Here is a 14,487-nt window from a genome sequence, read left to right as displayed (position 1 = left end):
GTGGAGGGAGAGGGCGAGAGGCAGAGAGATTTAATGGGAGAGATCCAAAGAATGATTGAGATGGCTCCCACACAGATCTATCTAGTTTATAAATACTCCTCCTCGATCGGCTACCATGCCTTAAAAGGGCTTTGTTAGCCATGGACTTCCACTGGATTGGTCCATGATTATGCTTAGCAAACTACTGCATTGCCTTCTGCAGTGTGGTTGACCAGATCCTGTCAGATGGTCCCCTGAACAGACTGTCAAAGTCATTTGGCAGAATGCCTCATCGCCAGAACTTTCCAACAAGCACCAAGATGTAGCTTGGCTGGTGCTGAGAAAGGCACTCCCCGTCAGATCCTTCCAACACGCCAGGAGTCTCACCCTCTCTGCACACTGCCCTCGAGGTGGCTGTGGTGGGGAAGAGACCGTTGTTCACCTCCTTGTGGAATGTGCCTTTGCAAAGAAGGCCTGGAGAGAGATGCAGTGGTTTCTGTCGAGGTTCATCCTGAGCAGTTCTGTGACACAGGACTCTGTGCTCTACGGGCTGTTCCCAGGGATACACACCAAGACAAACATCAACTACAGCTGGAGGATCATCAACTCGATGAAAGACACTCTTTGGTCTGCCTGAAACTTGCTGGTCTTCCAGTGCAAAGAGTTGTCCCCGACCCAGTGTTGCAGACTGGCACATTCCAAGGTCCAGAACTACGTGTTGAGGGACACAATAAAGCTTGGGGCAGCCGCCGCAAAGGCGTAATGGGGAAAGGTCGCTGTCTAAGACCTTTCTGCCAATAGTGCACCGAGGGGCTGGGAATTGTATAGACACCTTGGGCTGTATGACTCACAAGGAATGTATGCAGTGGATACTAATTGTATCATAATTGTATTGAAGCACCTCAGAGTGCAACATGATCTATGTCGATAACTTAAATACCATTGCACTGTCTGACGGTCTGTAATGACCATATTGAAATGTCTGTAATGTTCATTAATTGCATTGAAGCACCCCATGATCTATGTGGAAATTTTGAATATGATTGCACTTTTTGTGATGGCCGTTTTGAAATGTTTTGTAATGTTCTTTCAGGTATTTTATGAATAAAGTATATTTTTCCAAAAAAAAGACCAGGAAATCTCCCACTCTTACTGCCTGCCATCAGGCCTACAGGGAGGATTTACAGGCTAATAGTCAACCTGTTTGGCCACATTATGAACACACCTTCCTTGGACATCAAGTCCTGAACTGATGCTTGAAACCAGAGCTTCTGGCTCAGAGGTAGGAACACTACCGCTGCACCACAAAACTTTAAAATACCCCAGAGCCCATTACAACCATAAAATTACTTTATGTGGGTCAATATCCAAGGATAAATCGTGGTAATGTCAGCAATGTGCCTATATTACATATTTAATACAGATGACTATCCATAAATATCAACTATATGACCTGGAATAACATCAGCTGTGTGGCTCTGGGAATGAGGAATTAATTCATCCACTGTGATACATAAAAGTCAAATTTTGAAAACCAGTACATTGTGTTCTCTTGAAGATCAGAACTAATATAATTATCTAGCAGAAATAAATCTGGTAATTATAAATGATTGACCTTAAATTATTACATGTAAGTAACTAATGGGCAGTTTCTGAGTTGAATGAGCAGACAGGAATTAGTTTACAATTTACAAGCTCACCTACAATTTAGCTTTGTATAGTGTCCCTGGCTGGCAGAAGGACAAGTACATTGCAGGGTGCAGAGGAAGAAAAACAAGTTGATGGGGGAGAAAAGGGAAACCCACCACTCGATAGGAGAAGCACTTTGAGAAGGTATTAAAAAGTAGGGAGCAAGTCAGCAAAATGGAGGGATTTAGTGAGGAAAATTGCAGAGGACACGAGTATAGTGGCTGAAAGGGCAATATTGGGGTGAAGGAGGGAACAAGGGATAATCCAAAGGATTAGTAGGTATATATGGAGGAGATTGCAGAGGTACGGTAAGGCAAGGACTTAAAGGGAATTGAGAACAAGGACAAGAATCTTGGGGGTCAGTTCTCTGGGGCACATAGAGCCACTAGAGCTTGGAAAGGACAGGGTGATGGGAAAGGTGGGGAGAGGGGGTTTGGTTTGGCGAGAATGGGGGTGGCGAATGCTGTAAATTGTAATTTGTTATATAATCTCTCAACATAGAACCTCTGAAGCACCTGCAATGAATTGTTAGGGTGCAGAAGGAGGCCATTTGCCCCATCATGTGTGCACCAGCTCCCGGAATGAACAACTCACCTAGTTCCATTCTCCCCATAACCCTGCCCACTCTCTCCTTTCAAATAAAAACATAAGAAATAGGAACAGGAGAAGGCCATTCAGCCCCTCAAGCCTGCCCCACCATTCAATAAGATCATGGCTGATCTGCCCTGGGCCTCAACTCCTCTTTCCTGCCAGTTCATCATAGCCCTCAACTCCCCGACGGTTCAAAATTCTATCTACCTCCCCTTTAAATACTTTCAGTGACCTAGCCTCCACAACTCTCTGTGGTAGAGGATTCCAGACATTCACTACCCTCTGGGAGAAGAAATTCCTTCGCATCTCAGTTATAAGAACAGTCTAATATTGACTGTGTAGATTGTGTTCCCCATCAGCGTTATAGTAGGAAACATTTTATCAAAGAAATGATTAAACTTAAATTGTGCCAGGTGAACAAGAAGCTTTCTGTACAGCATTTGGTGGATAACAGGGATGTGAGTTATGGGTGGGGACAGGCGAATGTCTAATTAGGGTTGTCCTGTCAGTGAAAAAAACCAGTGGTTGTGGCTGACCGAGATTTACAGTGAGAGATACCATCTACAGGTCACTCACTGGGGACTGGCTGCACGGTTGCCTGGTATCAGGAGCAGCGTGATCACCACATTGTAGCCAAGAGGAGGGCGCAAGGTTAAGATGCACCCTTCCTGCGCGATGTGTGCGCCTCATTAGAGCGGGTAAGGGCGGCGTAATTGACACGAAACTGGATTTCCATCTCTCTCTCTCTCTCTCTCACACACACACATAAAAAGAGAGTTAGTGTGTGCAATCCGTGCTGCCTGGCGTGAGACTGAGATGTCCTGACCGCTGGATGTATGCGGAACCGAGAGAGGGAGAGACCCGCCTGTTTGCTGGTTGTGAGCGTTGGGATGAGAGAGCAGTGGCGGAGAGAGGCGGACTAATATGACAAAAGGACAGATCGAAGAATGTAACCTGGTAGGTTTGATCTCACTGGTTTAATCCTTCTCATCGAACCGTGTCACAACATGGGACCAGTGGGACTCATTCAGGTAACTGACCATGGCGAGCAGGAGTAGTTCAAACCCCTCCTCTCAAAGGTAAAAAATATTAGCAAGTGTCAAGTGTTTAAAATTCAACGGATTTCCTAAAATAACCGCTCCCCAATTCCCTAAGTTAGAAGTTTGGGATTCCACGCCGACCAGGGAGCTCCTGGTTTTGTATTGTCCAATGCAGTTGCTCTCTCAGCTGAACTCTTGCATCCTCCCTCTCACCCACCCCTGCAGGTAATACAGGACTTCAATACTCAGGTGGCTGTCTTCAGGGAATTGGTCATCTCCATTGGGAATGGCTCCTGTGACTCTCCTGCCGTCCGCAAGGAGATCAAAACTGTCAGGTCCACCTGCAAAAATCTCGCCAAAAAATCCGACCAGGTGTGTTCGCCTCTATACAGGTAAGCGGAGCGCCAGCCTATCTATCAACCTGTCTCATCCCCAAGACTCCTAACAGTCAGGGCGGTGCTATCAGTTGCCTCCTGAATTGTGGCAATTTACAGGAAATTGCACACCTGCCTGATTTGGTCATTCTGAGTGTGCAGGATCCAATATAACACGCTTGGAGTGACTGGCTCATCGAATCAGTGTTTGACGCATACATCTGGTGCTGTTAAAAAGGTCATTTGGGTTTCTGAGTCAATCAGCCGAGCTGGGGAACATCATTCTAGGTTCGAACCAAGATTCAAATTGGACTCGAAATTCGGTTCCTCTCCCCACAGATGCTGTCAGCCCTGCTGAATTTTTCCAGCACTTTCTGGTTTTATTTCAGATAACCAGCATCCGCAGTGTTTTGCTTTCATTTTAGGTTCAGATGGGTCACTAGGTCCTTGTTGTCTGGAGATTCCACCCCCCGCCCCCGTGTGAAAAGGTTTTTGTTTTTGCTACATTGGTTATCCGGTTCCAACGCCCAGTCTGACTCTTGACTTCCAGACTCAAGCTTTCATTTTGCAAGTGAAGTGCATCAATGTCCTTCAAAGCCTTTTTTTTCCAGCCAAGGCAATGGTCTACACTACATACACCAGACTGAAATCGTCCCTATGCTTAGTACTGTGCTGTCACATACAGGGATCTTACTGTAGATTATATTAACTGGGTGAGCTGGAGGTGATTTTGACTATTTTGAATGCAGAAATATCTTGATTGCTGTGTAATTTGTCTAAATGTAAATCGCCATTGATCTGTGTCGTATCAGTGATTTTAGCAATAATTCTTCAATAATAGTTGTTGACCTGAGTTGCCTGACAGCCTCCAGTTGTTATTATATTACCGTGTTGTTGGGTTGGAGTAGCTTCAATGATTTCTGAAAACTGCTAGTCATAAACACTTTAACATTTATTCTAATGTATTCACAGATTATGGAGAACACTCTTACAAGCTTCTGACCATGCTTGCTTTTCTTCTGCTTTCATTTTAGACTGTACCAGAGTCTCACATCACACGTGTGTATGTCGATCCCTTCTATAACACCACAGAATATTACAGTTAACCCTTTTTTAGGACTTAGTCTAACATACTCCATTATACTACATCTCCTCCACCTCCGCCAAGTCTATGTTCAGATTTCAACGCTCTCTGACGTTCCTAGGAACCCAATGTTTCAGTTTCCTAATCGTTCTGAATATTTCAATGTTTTGAAGTCTCATAGGGAATGTAGCCTCTTTGTGCTCTCTTACCTAAATGTCATTTCTTTCTCTCTCCACGTTCTCTTCTCGTTCTCTCTTCCCTCTCCTGCCTCCAGTTTTTGTTTTGAGATTCTCACCTCCTCTTACGCTGATAAGCATTGTGGTGTGTTTACTAGTCTAATGTAGCTCATTCTTCTCTCGTTTGTAGGGAATAAGGTATTCTCATTCTACTGTTGGTCCTCTGGATGCTGTTGAACAGAATTTGAAATGGTAGATGGTTTGGGAACAACTGCCTCAGTGTCTTCTTTAATTTAAGATGATTGTGACCTCTCTGGTCTCTTTTTTCCACTCTGTTGCTCAATTGCAATCAAAGTTCCTCTGTTTCTCCTCCCTGTCCCCTGTTCCATCTGCACAATGTAAGATCTTGGTTGTGGCGATTTCTCCATTATATTTCCAAATCTTGAATGACCTCTGATTTGAACCTGTTATCTCTGTTGAAGATCTGATAACATTCTTGCTCTGTGACAACTACCATAGTGTTTCATCTGTTTACTTTGGTGGGTTTCCTCTTTTTCTCAATCTCTCTCAAAGTCTGTGTTTTTGACCTGTGGCTTCAATGTGTGTGGCAGGGTAGGAATCTGTCTGCAACCTTCTTCCCGTTAGTAACTCACATGGACCAATCCATTCTGCAAGGGTGAGGGACCTGTACCTCAAGAGCACCAGTTGAAAATCCTCATTCTTTTTCAGTAATGCCTTTACAATTCTGACACCTCTCTTAGCTTCTCCATTAGCCTGAGGAAACCTCAGTGAACTTGACATCAAAATAATTCTGTAAACTCTTGAAACTCTATGTTCGTATATTTGGACTGTTATCTGATATCACAATATCAGGAATCCCATGGACTGCAAAACTTTCTTTCAAGGGCATTAACACTGCTTCCACTGTGTGCCCATGTAACCGTTTCACTCCAATTCATCTCCAGTAGTAATCTACTACTATTATGAACATTTTCCCTTCATGCTCATATATGTCCATTCCTATGTGTTTCCATGGCCTTGTACGAAAAGATGATGGCATTAGTGGTTCTTTTGATTCCCATGTGATTTGTATATGTGACACATCTGGATATAATTTCTTGTGACTTCGAAAGACCTGGCCACCAAACCGAATACCGTGTTCCGGCTCTGCACTTGATAATAACTAAATGCTCTTGATGTATGGGTAGTAAGATTTCAAGTTTCGATGCTCTTTGGATTACTATTCTATCATCGTATACCAGTAAATCATCGATCACTGTCAGATGTGCTCTCTGCTCGAAATATGGTCTCAAGATAGGACTATGTGGTATGCGTGTTGGCCATTCTCATCTGCTTACATTACTGGTCTGATTTTTGAGCCTCTTTGATTTCACTGAATCTTTGTGTTATTGCCAGTAATGTATGGACCATCATTTTAGCAAACTTGTTGGCTTCTTCCAGAAATTCAATATCATGTTGCTCTGGATTCTCTGTTTCAAAGCATGATAATGCATCTGCCTTGAACATATGAGTATCAAATCTCTTCAGTCTTAATTTAAACCATTGAACTCTTGATGGCATTCCTGCAAGCTCTTTTGAATTCAGTAGTGTCCCTATCGTAATGTGAAGTCCTAAGGTGTAATCATCAAATTTCTCATGTGCCCACGTGACTGCTAATGATCACTGCATATCTCTTCTCTGTGTTTAATAAAGACCGTGATGGCTAATAGACTGCACTTCCCATCTCTTTGTACCTGAAAAAAATACTGCGTCCAATCCTGTAGAGGATGCGTCCACTGCTATTATTGCAGGTAATTCTGGATTGTAATGTGTTCTCTGATGACATCAACCTCTCCATAATTTTTTGAATTGTTTCTGATATGCTTCTTCCCAACACCATTCATTGTCTTGGTGTAACAACTGGCATGCTGGTTTGTTGAGCTCTGTTAAGTTTTTTTTTAGAAATTTTGCCACTTGATTCATAATTCCCATAAAGCATTGTAACTCTGTAATGTTCCTTGAAGCTGAAAATTCTTTTTTGACTCTGGTCTTTAGTGGATCAACCTTTATTCCTGCAACACTCACAATGTGACCAAGAAACTTAATTGATATCTGTGAAAACTTGCTGTTGGGAGTCAAACTTCCCTCCTTTAGCCTTCCCAGTGCTGCTCTCACTCTCATGTCATGCTCAGCTTGAGTGGACCCATGTATCCACACATTATCCATGTGGCAAACAACTCCGTGTAAGCCCTCTAAAAGATTTATTCTTTGAAAGACCCTCGGTGCTGATGTTATTCCAAAGGATAGCCTGTTAAAACTGAATCTTCCAAATGGTGTTGTGAAAGTTGTGAGAAGCTTGGACTCCTCTTCTAGTGGTATTTGCCAGAATCCATTATTAGTGTCTAACTCAGAGCAGTGAGCTCTTCCCTAATTTTGCTCAACTCTCATCTACTGATACCATTGGATGGACCTTTCTTTTCAGTTTTATTGAGTTGTGTAAGATGAACACATTCTTTGGAACCATGTGGCTTTGGAATCAGTACCATCCCTGAGCATCAACACATTGGTTTCTTTTCCTTGTCTTACTATTGAGTTGATCTCTTTCTTTACTTTTGGAAGTAAAAGGTGTGGAACCTTCCCTGGTGTATTGGTTTTGCTTCTGGTTTTAGTGTCATACAATATGCTGTTTTTAGCTCTCCCAGCCCTGTAGACAACTTTGGGAATTCTGCTCTGAAGTCTGCTGATCGATCTTCACCATTCTTTATTTCTTCTATTCTGTGGATTAGATTCAATTCCATGCATGCCTTTCTAATTTAAGTGAACAACTCTGATCCTGAGTTCCCTATAGTACTTCAGATAATTACTTTCTCTCTCTGCTTTAAAGTAGCTGTTACTTCTCCCAGAGCCTTCAGCTCTGCTCCTCCTGGTCCATGTAGCTTTTTGTAGGATGGATGAACAGCTCTCTTGTTTAACGACAAAAAGCTAAAAGCTACTGCGGATGCTGGAAATCCAAAACAAAAACATAATTACCTGGAAAAACCATCTTGTTTAACCATGGTTCAGAGTCTGAAAGAACTGAAACTACAGTTCGAGTATCTAATTTAAAGTGTGTCCTGTGACCTTCTACTAGGATCTCTGCACACCAATTGTTTAACCTTTAATCTCCCCTAAGAAGGGTATCCCAATGCCCTGTGAATCTCCAACTTCATAGAATCTGTTTCTTTTAAAAAAATTTTCATTCTGAGTATTCTGCCCATTTTGCTACTGTTACATACTGCCTGAAAATGCCTCATCTTTTTGCACCAATAGCATTGTGTGTCTTTGGTGGGACACTTCCCACGCCCATTCCTTTCTTCCCCGCACCAGCATCAGCTAGTCCGGCTGCTGCTATTAATTGCTTTTCATGCCTCATGTCTCTCGTTCTCTCCATTTTCTCTTTTGTACGTCGGACAAATTCAACTGTATCTGTTAGTTTGGGACTTGGGCTGTGTCTCTCTCTCTCTCTCTCTCCCCTCTGACTACCGATCGGTTCTGCCTTCTGATCTCTGCTTGCCCACCTAATTGAACCACCTTCGCCCACGATAAGTCTTCCCAGGACCAGTTTCAATGATTTCCGAAGACGGCTAGCTATAAACACTTTAACATTTATTTTAACAAATTTACAGATTATGGAGAACACTATTACAAACTTCTAATCATGCTTGCTTTTCTTCTACTTTGACTTTAGACTCTCCAGTCGCATGAGTGTATGTGACTCCCTTCCATCACATCATACACTATTACAGTTAACCCTTTGTGGGACTTGGTGTAACATACTCCATTATGCTACAAATACAGATAGCATTCTTCAGCACACGTCACTACGAATAAATATCCAAATACCATTCTGTACTGATGTACTTTCATTCTAATGTTCTACCAAGGTCTTGGAGTATAGACAATTGTTTTGTAATCAATTGGGCAACAAAAGTCTCTCCTAAAGAGGTTAGAAAAATGTGACTGGTATGTACTTTTGGTAAATGTAAGCAATGAACTTGTTTTGGAATAATGCCTAACATGTCCTCAGGATATCACAAAGTGCTTCACAGACAATGAAATAATCTTCAAGTGTAGTCACTGAATTGTTTGTCAAGGTCCCACAAACAGCAAATGAGATGAATGACGAGATGGTGTATATTGTTGGCATTGGGTAATTGAAATGCAGAAACAGCCCAGATTCTTGGTTATTGACATAGATGAATTCATTTGAGGTGAATGTCTAGACTTCAACAAAGAAGTTTAAGCTGATTAATTTAGGTATAATTCCTTACAGCAGCTCAATAAAATGCTGGAAAGAAAAATCGAGGAGCAGCAGAATCAATAGGACAAACCTGAACAGTAAAAAAAAAACCTTGATTCCAGCAGCATAATGGTTGAGTTATACAGTCAAACGATTCATTTGCCAGCACTGTCAAATCCAGCCAACACAAGACCATGCATTGGAACAGAATCACTTTACCACTGGATTCTCTGCTATATCACCTGGCCCATGACATGCTTAACCGAATTTAAACCAGTGTAAGCACTCTGCATAACAGCTACACAAACCAAAATACTGTGGATGCTGGAAATCTGAAATAAGAATAGAAGAATGTTGGAAACACTCAGCAAGTCAGACACAGAATTTAGGTTTCAGGTTGATGGTCTTTCAAACTGAAGATAGGCCATCGGTCTGAAATGCTAATTCTGCATTTCTCTCTCCACAGATGCTGCCAGATCATCTAGATAATGGTTAGTTTGCACTTCTTAAGAAAGAAGCAATTGCTAAAGTATTTACCATCCTGCTAGTAACTCCTCTGCAGTTATGGCAGGCAAATCACTGTCCCCCTTACTGAAACAGTGCTAATCGCTATACACTTGCTCAGGCCTTGCTGAAACCTCCATCTGCAAATGTTGAGTTATCCTGTAATGTTATAGTCACTCAGTGCTACAAACAAGACCTGAAACTGGCAGGTTTCTTTTCTCCACCCTACCCATATGTTAGGGGGCCAGTTAGCTTAGATGGCTAGTGTGTGGTTCAGAATAACGCCAGCATTGAGGGTTCGATTCCCATTCTGGCTGAGGTAGACTCAGGACCTACTTCCTTGCCCTGTCTGAGAGTGGAAGGAAATGGCAAAAACTGCCATGGAAAATGGCTCAGGATGAAATATCAGCAGATAATGAGCCAAAGACCTGCCTTTGGGCAGAGCACGCATATCAGACATCAATGTGTTGCTTCCCAAGCTTATTCTAAAGGGAGCAGTACTTTATGTGGGTTGGTGGGCAGAAGAAGCAGTTGGCTGGTGTTTTCATTAGTAATAATTCCCCTGTTCTAGTTTTGGTTAAAAATCCAAATATCCTTTCTCTACTTCCAGGTCCTGTTTGCCATTGCGCCTAAATGCATAAACATAAAGGCGGTGATGGGTCTTTCTTTGGACTATGAGTTATTTATTCCCCTTCTTTTCTGATCTAAATCTTTGAATTATCCCTGATGTCCTTCCCATTCGGTCACATCTCTTGCCATTGTGTACTTCTATTTAGCTTTAACCATCTCTGTGCAGACGCATTCTGTCCTGCGCCTAAAAAAACTCATACTTTCTTGAGCACTGTTAGTGGAAACACTGTTGTCAACATGCTGTTAATTCTGAAGTAAGATCTTCAGAAAATAAAGTAAAAAAGGAGTTGAAATAGTTGTTAAATTAGCATGAATAATTCTAAATTTGGAAATTATGCTTTTAAAAATTAGGACAACTTATTTCAATAAAATAAAATAGAAATAAATGTTTTTAGCATATAAAATCTAATACAAATATAACTTATGTAACACTATTTTGATACAAATTATGACTTAAAATACATTTAATTTTGATTCATAGACAGATACTAGAACATAAAGTAGATTTAGTTTTTGCTGGGAAGATGTGTTATATCTTCAAAAACTGGGAATTGCACTTACTGTACAATGGCAGTTAGTTAGCTGGTTAGATTTACATACAAACATACGATTTAGGAACAGGAGTAGGCCACTCAGCCCCTCAAACCTGCTCCGCCATTCAATAAGATCATGGCTGATCTGAATGTAATCTCAACCCCACATTCCTGTCTAGCCCCAATAACCTTTCGCCCCCTCGCCAATCAAGAATCTATCTAGCTTTGCCTTAAAAATATTCAAAGACTCTGCTTCCACTGCCGTTTGAGGAAGGTTGTCCCAAAGACCCACTACCCTTTGACAGAAAAAAAATTTCTCCTCATCTCTGTCTTAAATAAGCGGTCCCTTATTTTTAAACAGTGACTCCTAATTATAGATTTTCCCATAAGAATAAACATCCTCTCCACATCCACCCTGTCAAGACCCCTCAGGATCTTAAAGGTTTTAATCAAGTTGCCTCTTACTCTTCTAAATTCCAGTGGATACAAGCCTAGCTTGTCCAAACTTTCTTCATAAAACAACCCACCCATTCCCGGTATTAATCTAGTAAACCTTCTCTGAACTGATTCTAATGCATTTACATCTTTACTGAATAGCCAATTCTATTGAAAGAAGATGTGCAATGACAAAGGGACATTATAAACAAAGAACTGTTGTAAGGATGTGCTGGGGTGTTAACTTGTTAATTAGCTAACATGTCAGAACATGAAAAGGTAGGAAATAAGGCAAAGGAAGAAATGTCACTGAGACCTGATGGTAAGTTATTGTCCCAAAGGCCTTACAATGAAAACAAGCAAACCCAACAATATTAAAATGGCATTTTCCAAATAAACTTTAAAGTAGTTTGAAAAGTGATTAAGCTTTCTAAACAAGACCCGAAATATTTCCTTTTAAAACATGGCATATACATCAAATACATATTTATAGTTCACATGAAAGAATGGCTCTGAGCACTTGCAAGTATAATTCACACCATATAAGTGCCAGGCAATGACCACCTCCAACAAGAGAGAATCTAACCATTTCTCTTTGGCATTCAACGGCATTACCATCACTGAATTCCCTACTATCAACCATTGATAGTAACCGGGTTACCATTGACCAGAAACTGAACTGGACCAGCCACATAAACACTGTGGCTACAAGGGCCTATCAGAGTCTGGGAATCCTGTGGCAAGTAACTTACCTCCTGTCTCCCCAAAACCTGTCTACCATCTACAAGGCACAAGTCAGGAGTGTGATGGATGAGTGAAGCTCCAACAACACTCAAGAGGCCCAACACCATCTAGGACAAAGCATCCCACTTGATTGGCACCCCATCCATCACCTTAAACATTCACTCCCTCCACCATTGACGCAGTGGCAACAGTATGTACCATCTACAAGATACACTGCAGCAATTCACCAGGACTCCTTCGATAGCATCTTCCAAACCCACCTAGAAGGACAAGGGCAGCAGATGCATGGGAACACCACTACCTGCAAGTTCCCCTCCAACCCTATCCTGACTTGGAACTATAATCACCGTTCCTTCACTGTCGCTGGGTCAAAATCTTGGAACTCCCTAACAGCACTGTGGGTGTACCTACACTACATGGACTGCAGTGGTTCAAGAAGCGGCCCACCACCACCTTCTAGAGGACAATTAGGGATGGGCAATAAGTGCTGGTCTAGCCAGTGATGCCCGCATCCCATGAATGAATAAATAAAAAAAACCTTTGCAAGGTGGAGAAATGGATACTGAGCAGCAGCTAATGGAATGGGTGGTGGAATCCAGAGGTCAATGAGATAGATATTGTGGAGCAGGTCAATTCTACAAAAAGTACATTTTTTAAACTAGTGCACTTACGGGTCAAAGCCCATATTAGTTTTTACACTGTCAATGTCTTTTTTCATAATCGCAAGATATGACCTTCCTCATAATCTTGGACTAATTTCATTCAGGAATCAAGGAAGTCATTGCTGAGGACTTAATTTGCTACTGCTGTGTCTCAATTTTATATTTCAATAACGTATGAACAATTGATTCCAAACCTAGAAGTGGCTTAGGCCTCCTGATCATGGCATTGGACAGGTGCCACAGACTCCAAAGCTCCCTTTTCATTCATTTTGGGTCCACATGATAATCTCCGCCCCCCCTAACATTTTGTGCCTTTGATCAAAAGGAAACCATTGCTGCCTGCGCTAATAGTGACTGTATTTTCAAACCCCGCACGTCTAGAAAATTAAACCTCTGCATTTCTGTTTTAACAATTATCAATAAAATATTTATATACAATACATATTGTTTGAAACACGTTTCAGGGGGAAAAACGCATGACAAGACCCTATGAAGAATGCATTTTTGATTTAACAGTTGCTGATTTTTTTTTGTGCTGGAATTTCTATAGTCTCGAAGATGAAAATTTGCAGCCTGGTATCTGCAGACTTCATTTGCTGTTTTATGGGTGTCTGGAGATGTTTATCACTGAAATGCTTAAATCAGCATACTTGATGGAATCTTTTCAACTTCGAAAAACAGGTATTTTTGAATTTACTGACATTCTTACAAATAGAAAATTGATTAGATTTCAAACTAACTGTGAAGAACTGAATATGTAAAGAAAAGTATCGAACTGCTGTTTGGAAACAGAATTTTATATGCTAGATAAACATTATCATCTTAGCAAAGGTATACCACTGGCTATATCATTGCACCTTGGGAATAAGGAGATTACCTGCATTTATTCTGTTGTTCATATCGGTATGGAGGCTAATGGCCTCACAACACAGCTTACCTTTAAAAGTGTGCAGAAAACAAAATAAAAAATAAACAAAACAAAGCTTTGGATTCTCTCTATTAAACGTTCCTGCAGTGGAACCCTTCACAGGTCCAAGGAAGGGATTAGTTTCAACAGGGATTGGATTTAATCAGATTGCAGCAGACTTGGTAAAGCGTCAGTGCAGAATCTGCCATTAGATGTTGCTATTTCAGTTTGTAAAGTGTACACAGTACAGTGTAAAGAATAAAGCATCTTCACAAGGTGCTGGACATCTGGTAGCAGATAGGGTCATTGTACCAACACTATTCACATAAACCATTCTGATTGATTTAACAAGTTTTTACAACATGGGAAGGAATTTCATATTAAATAACTATCAATTGAAATAGTGAACCAAAGTATTATTTGATCTTAGAAATATCATTATAACTATGATCCTTTGACAGTACAGTAAATTTAAATAATTTTACACCTAGAACTTTGTAACCTTGCGTGAAATTTGGTTCATGAGTTGATATTTATTTTGGGTGCACTAAGGGCATAACAAGAAACAGAAAGGTGCACGTTGGGTGTGGGCAGGGTGATCACTATAAAGATGTTTAATGAATTTGACCATGGCATTTGGTGGGGGCAAAAATCAACTGAGAGAAGTTCTTCTAAGATGCAAGTGAATGAGCCAGAGATTTTTCAATTGATTCCAATAACATTGTTTCATTGTGGTGTGAACAATCATTGACAAGTCTACATGCAATGGCCAATTCTATTAATGACATGGTATTGGAAAATACTCCAGTGGCAAGGAAAATACAGTATAAAGATATATATCATACCAACTTTTTTTATAC

The 14,487-nt window shown here is 41.1% G+C and overlaps 1 protein-coding gene across 1 annotated transcript in view; it reads left to right on the top strand.

The window, feature by feature from the left end:
* The first annotated feature begins 3,061 nt into the window (after nucleotides 1-3,061).
* Nucleotides 3,062-14,487, top strand: part of LOC144668175 (regulator of G-protein signaling 7-binding protein-like) — a 35,038-nt gene continuing 23,612 nt past the window's right edge. Inside the window, exons 1-3 of the mRNA XM_078529924.1 lie at nucleotides 3,062-3,216; nucleotides 3,525-3,691; nucleotides 13,271-13,401. Of these exons, the coding sequence (XP_078386050.1) occupies nucleotides 3,184-3,216; nucleotides 3,525-3,691; nucleotides 13,271-13,401 (331 nt within the window). The 5' untranslated portion in view covers nucleotides 3,062-3,183. The remainder of the gene's footprint in view (nucleotides 3,217-3,524; nucleotides 3,692-13,270; nucleotides 13,402-14,487) is intronic.

The sequence above is a fragment of the Cetorhinus maximus genome, chromosome 26 (genome assembly GCF_964194155.1).
Source record: "Cetorhinus maximus chromosome 26, sCetMax3.hap1.1, whole genome shotgun sequence".
Taxonomy (NCBI): domain Eukaryota; kingdom Metazoa; phylum Chordata; class Chondrichthyes; order Lamniformes; family Cetorhinidae; genus Cetorhinus; species Cetorhinus maximus.
The sequence above is the reverse complement of the archived record's forward strand: the minus strand, read 5'-3'. Positions and strand labels throughout refer to the sequence as shown.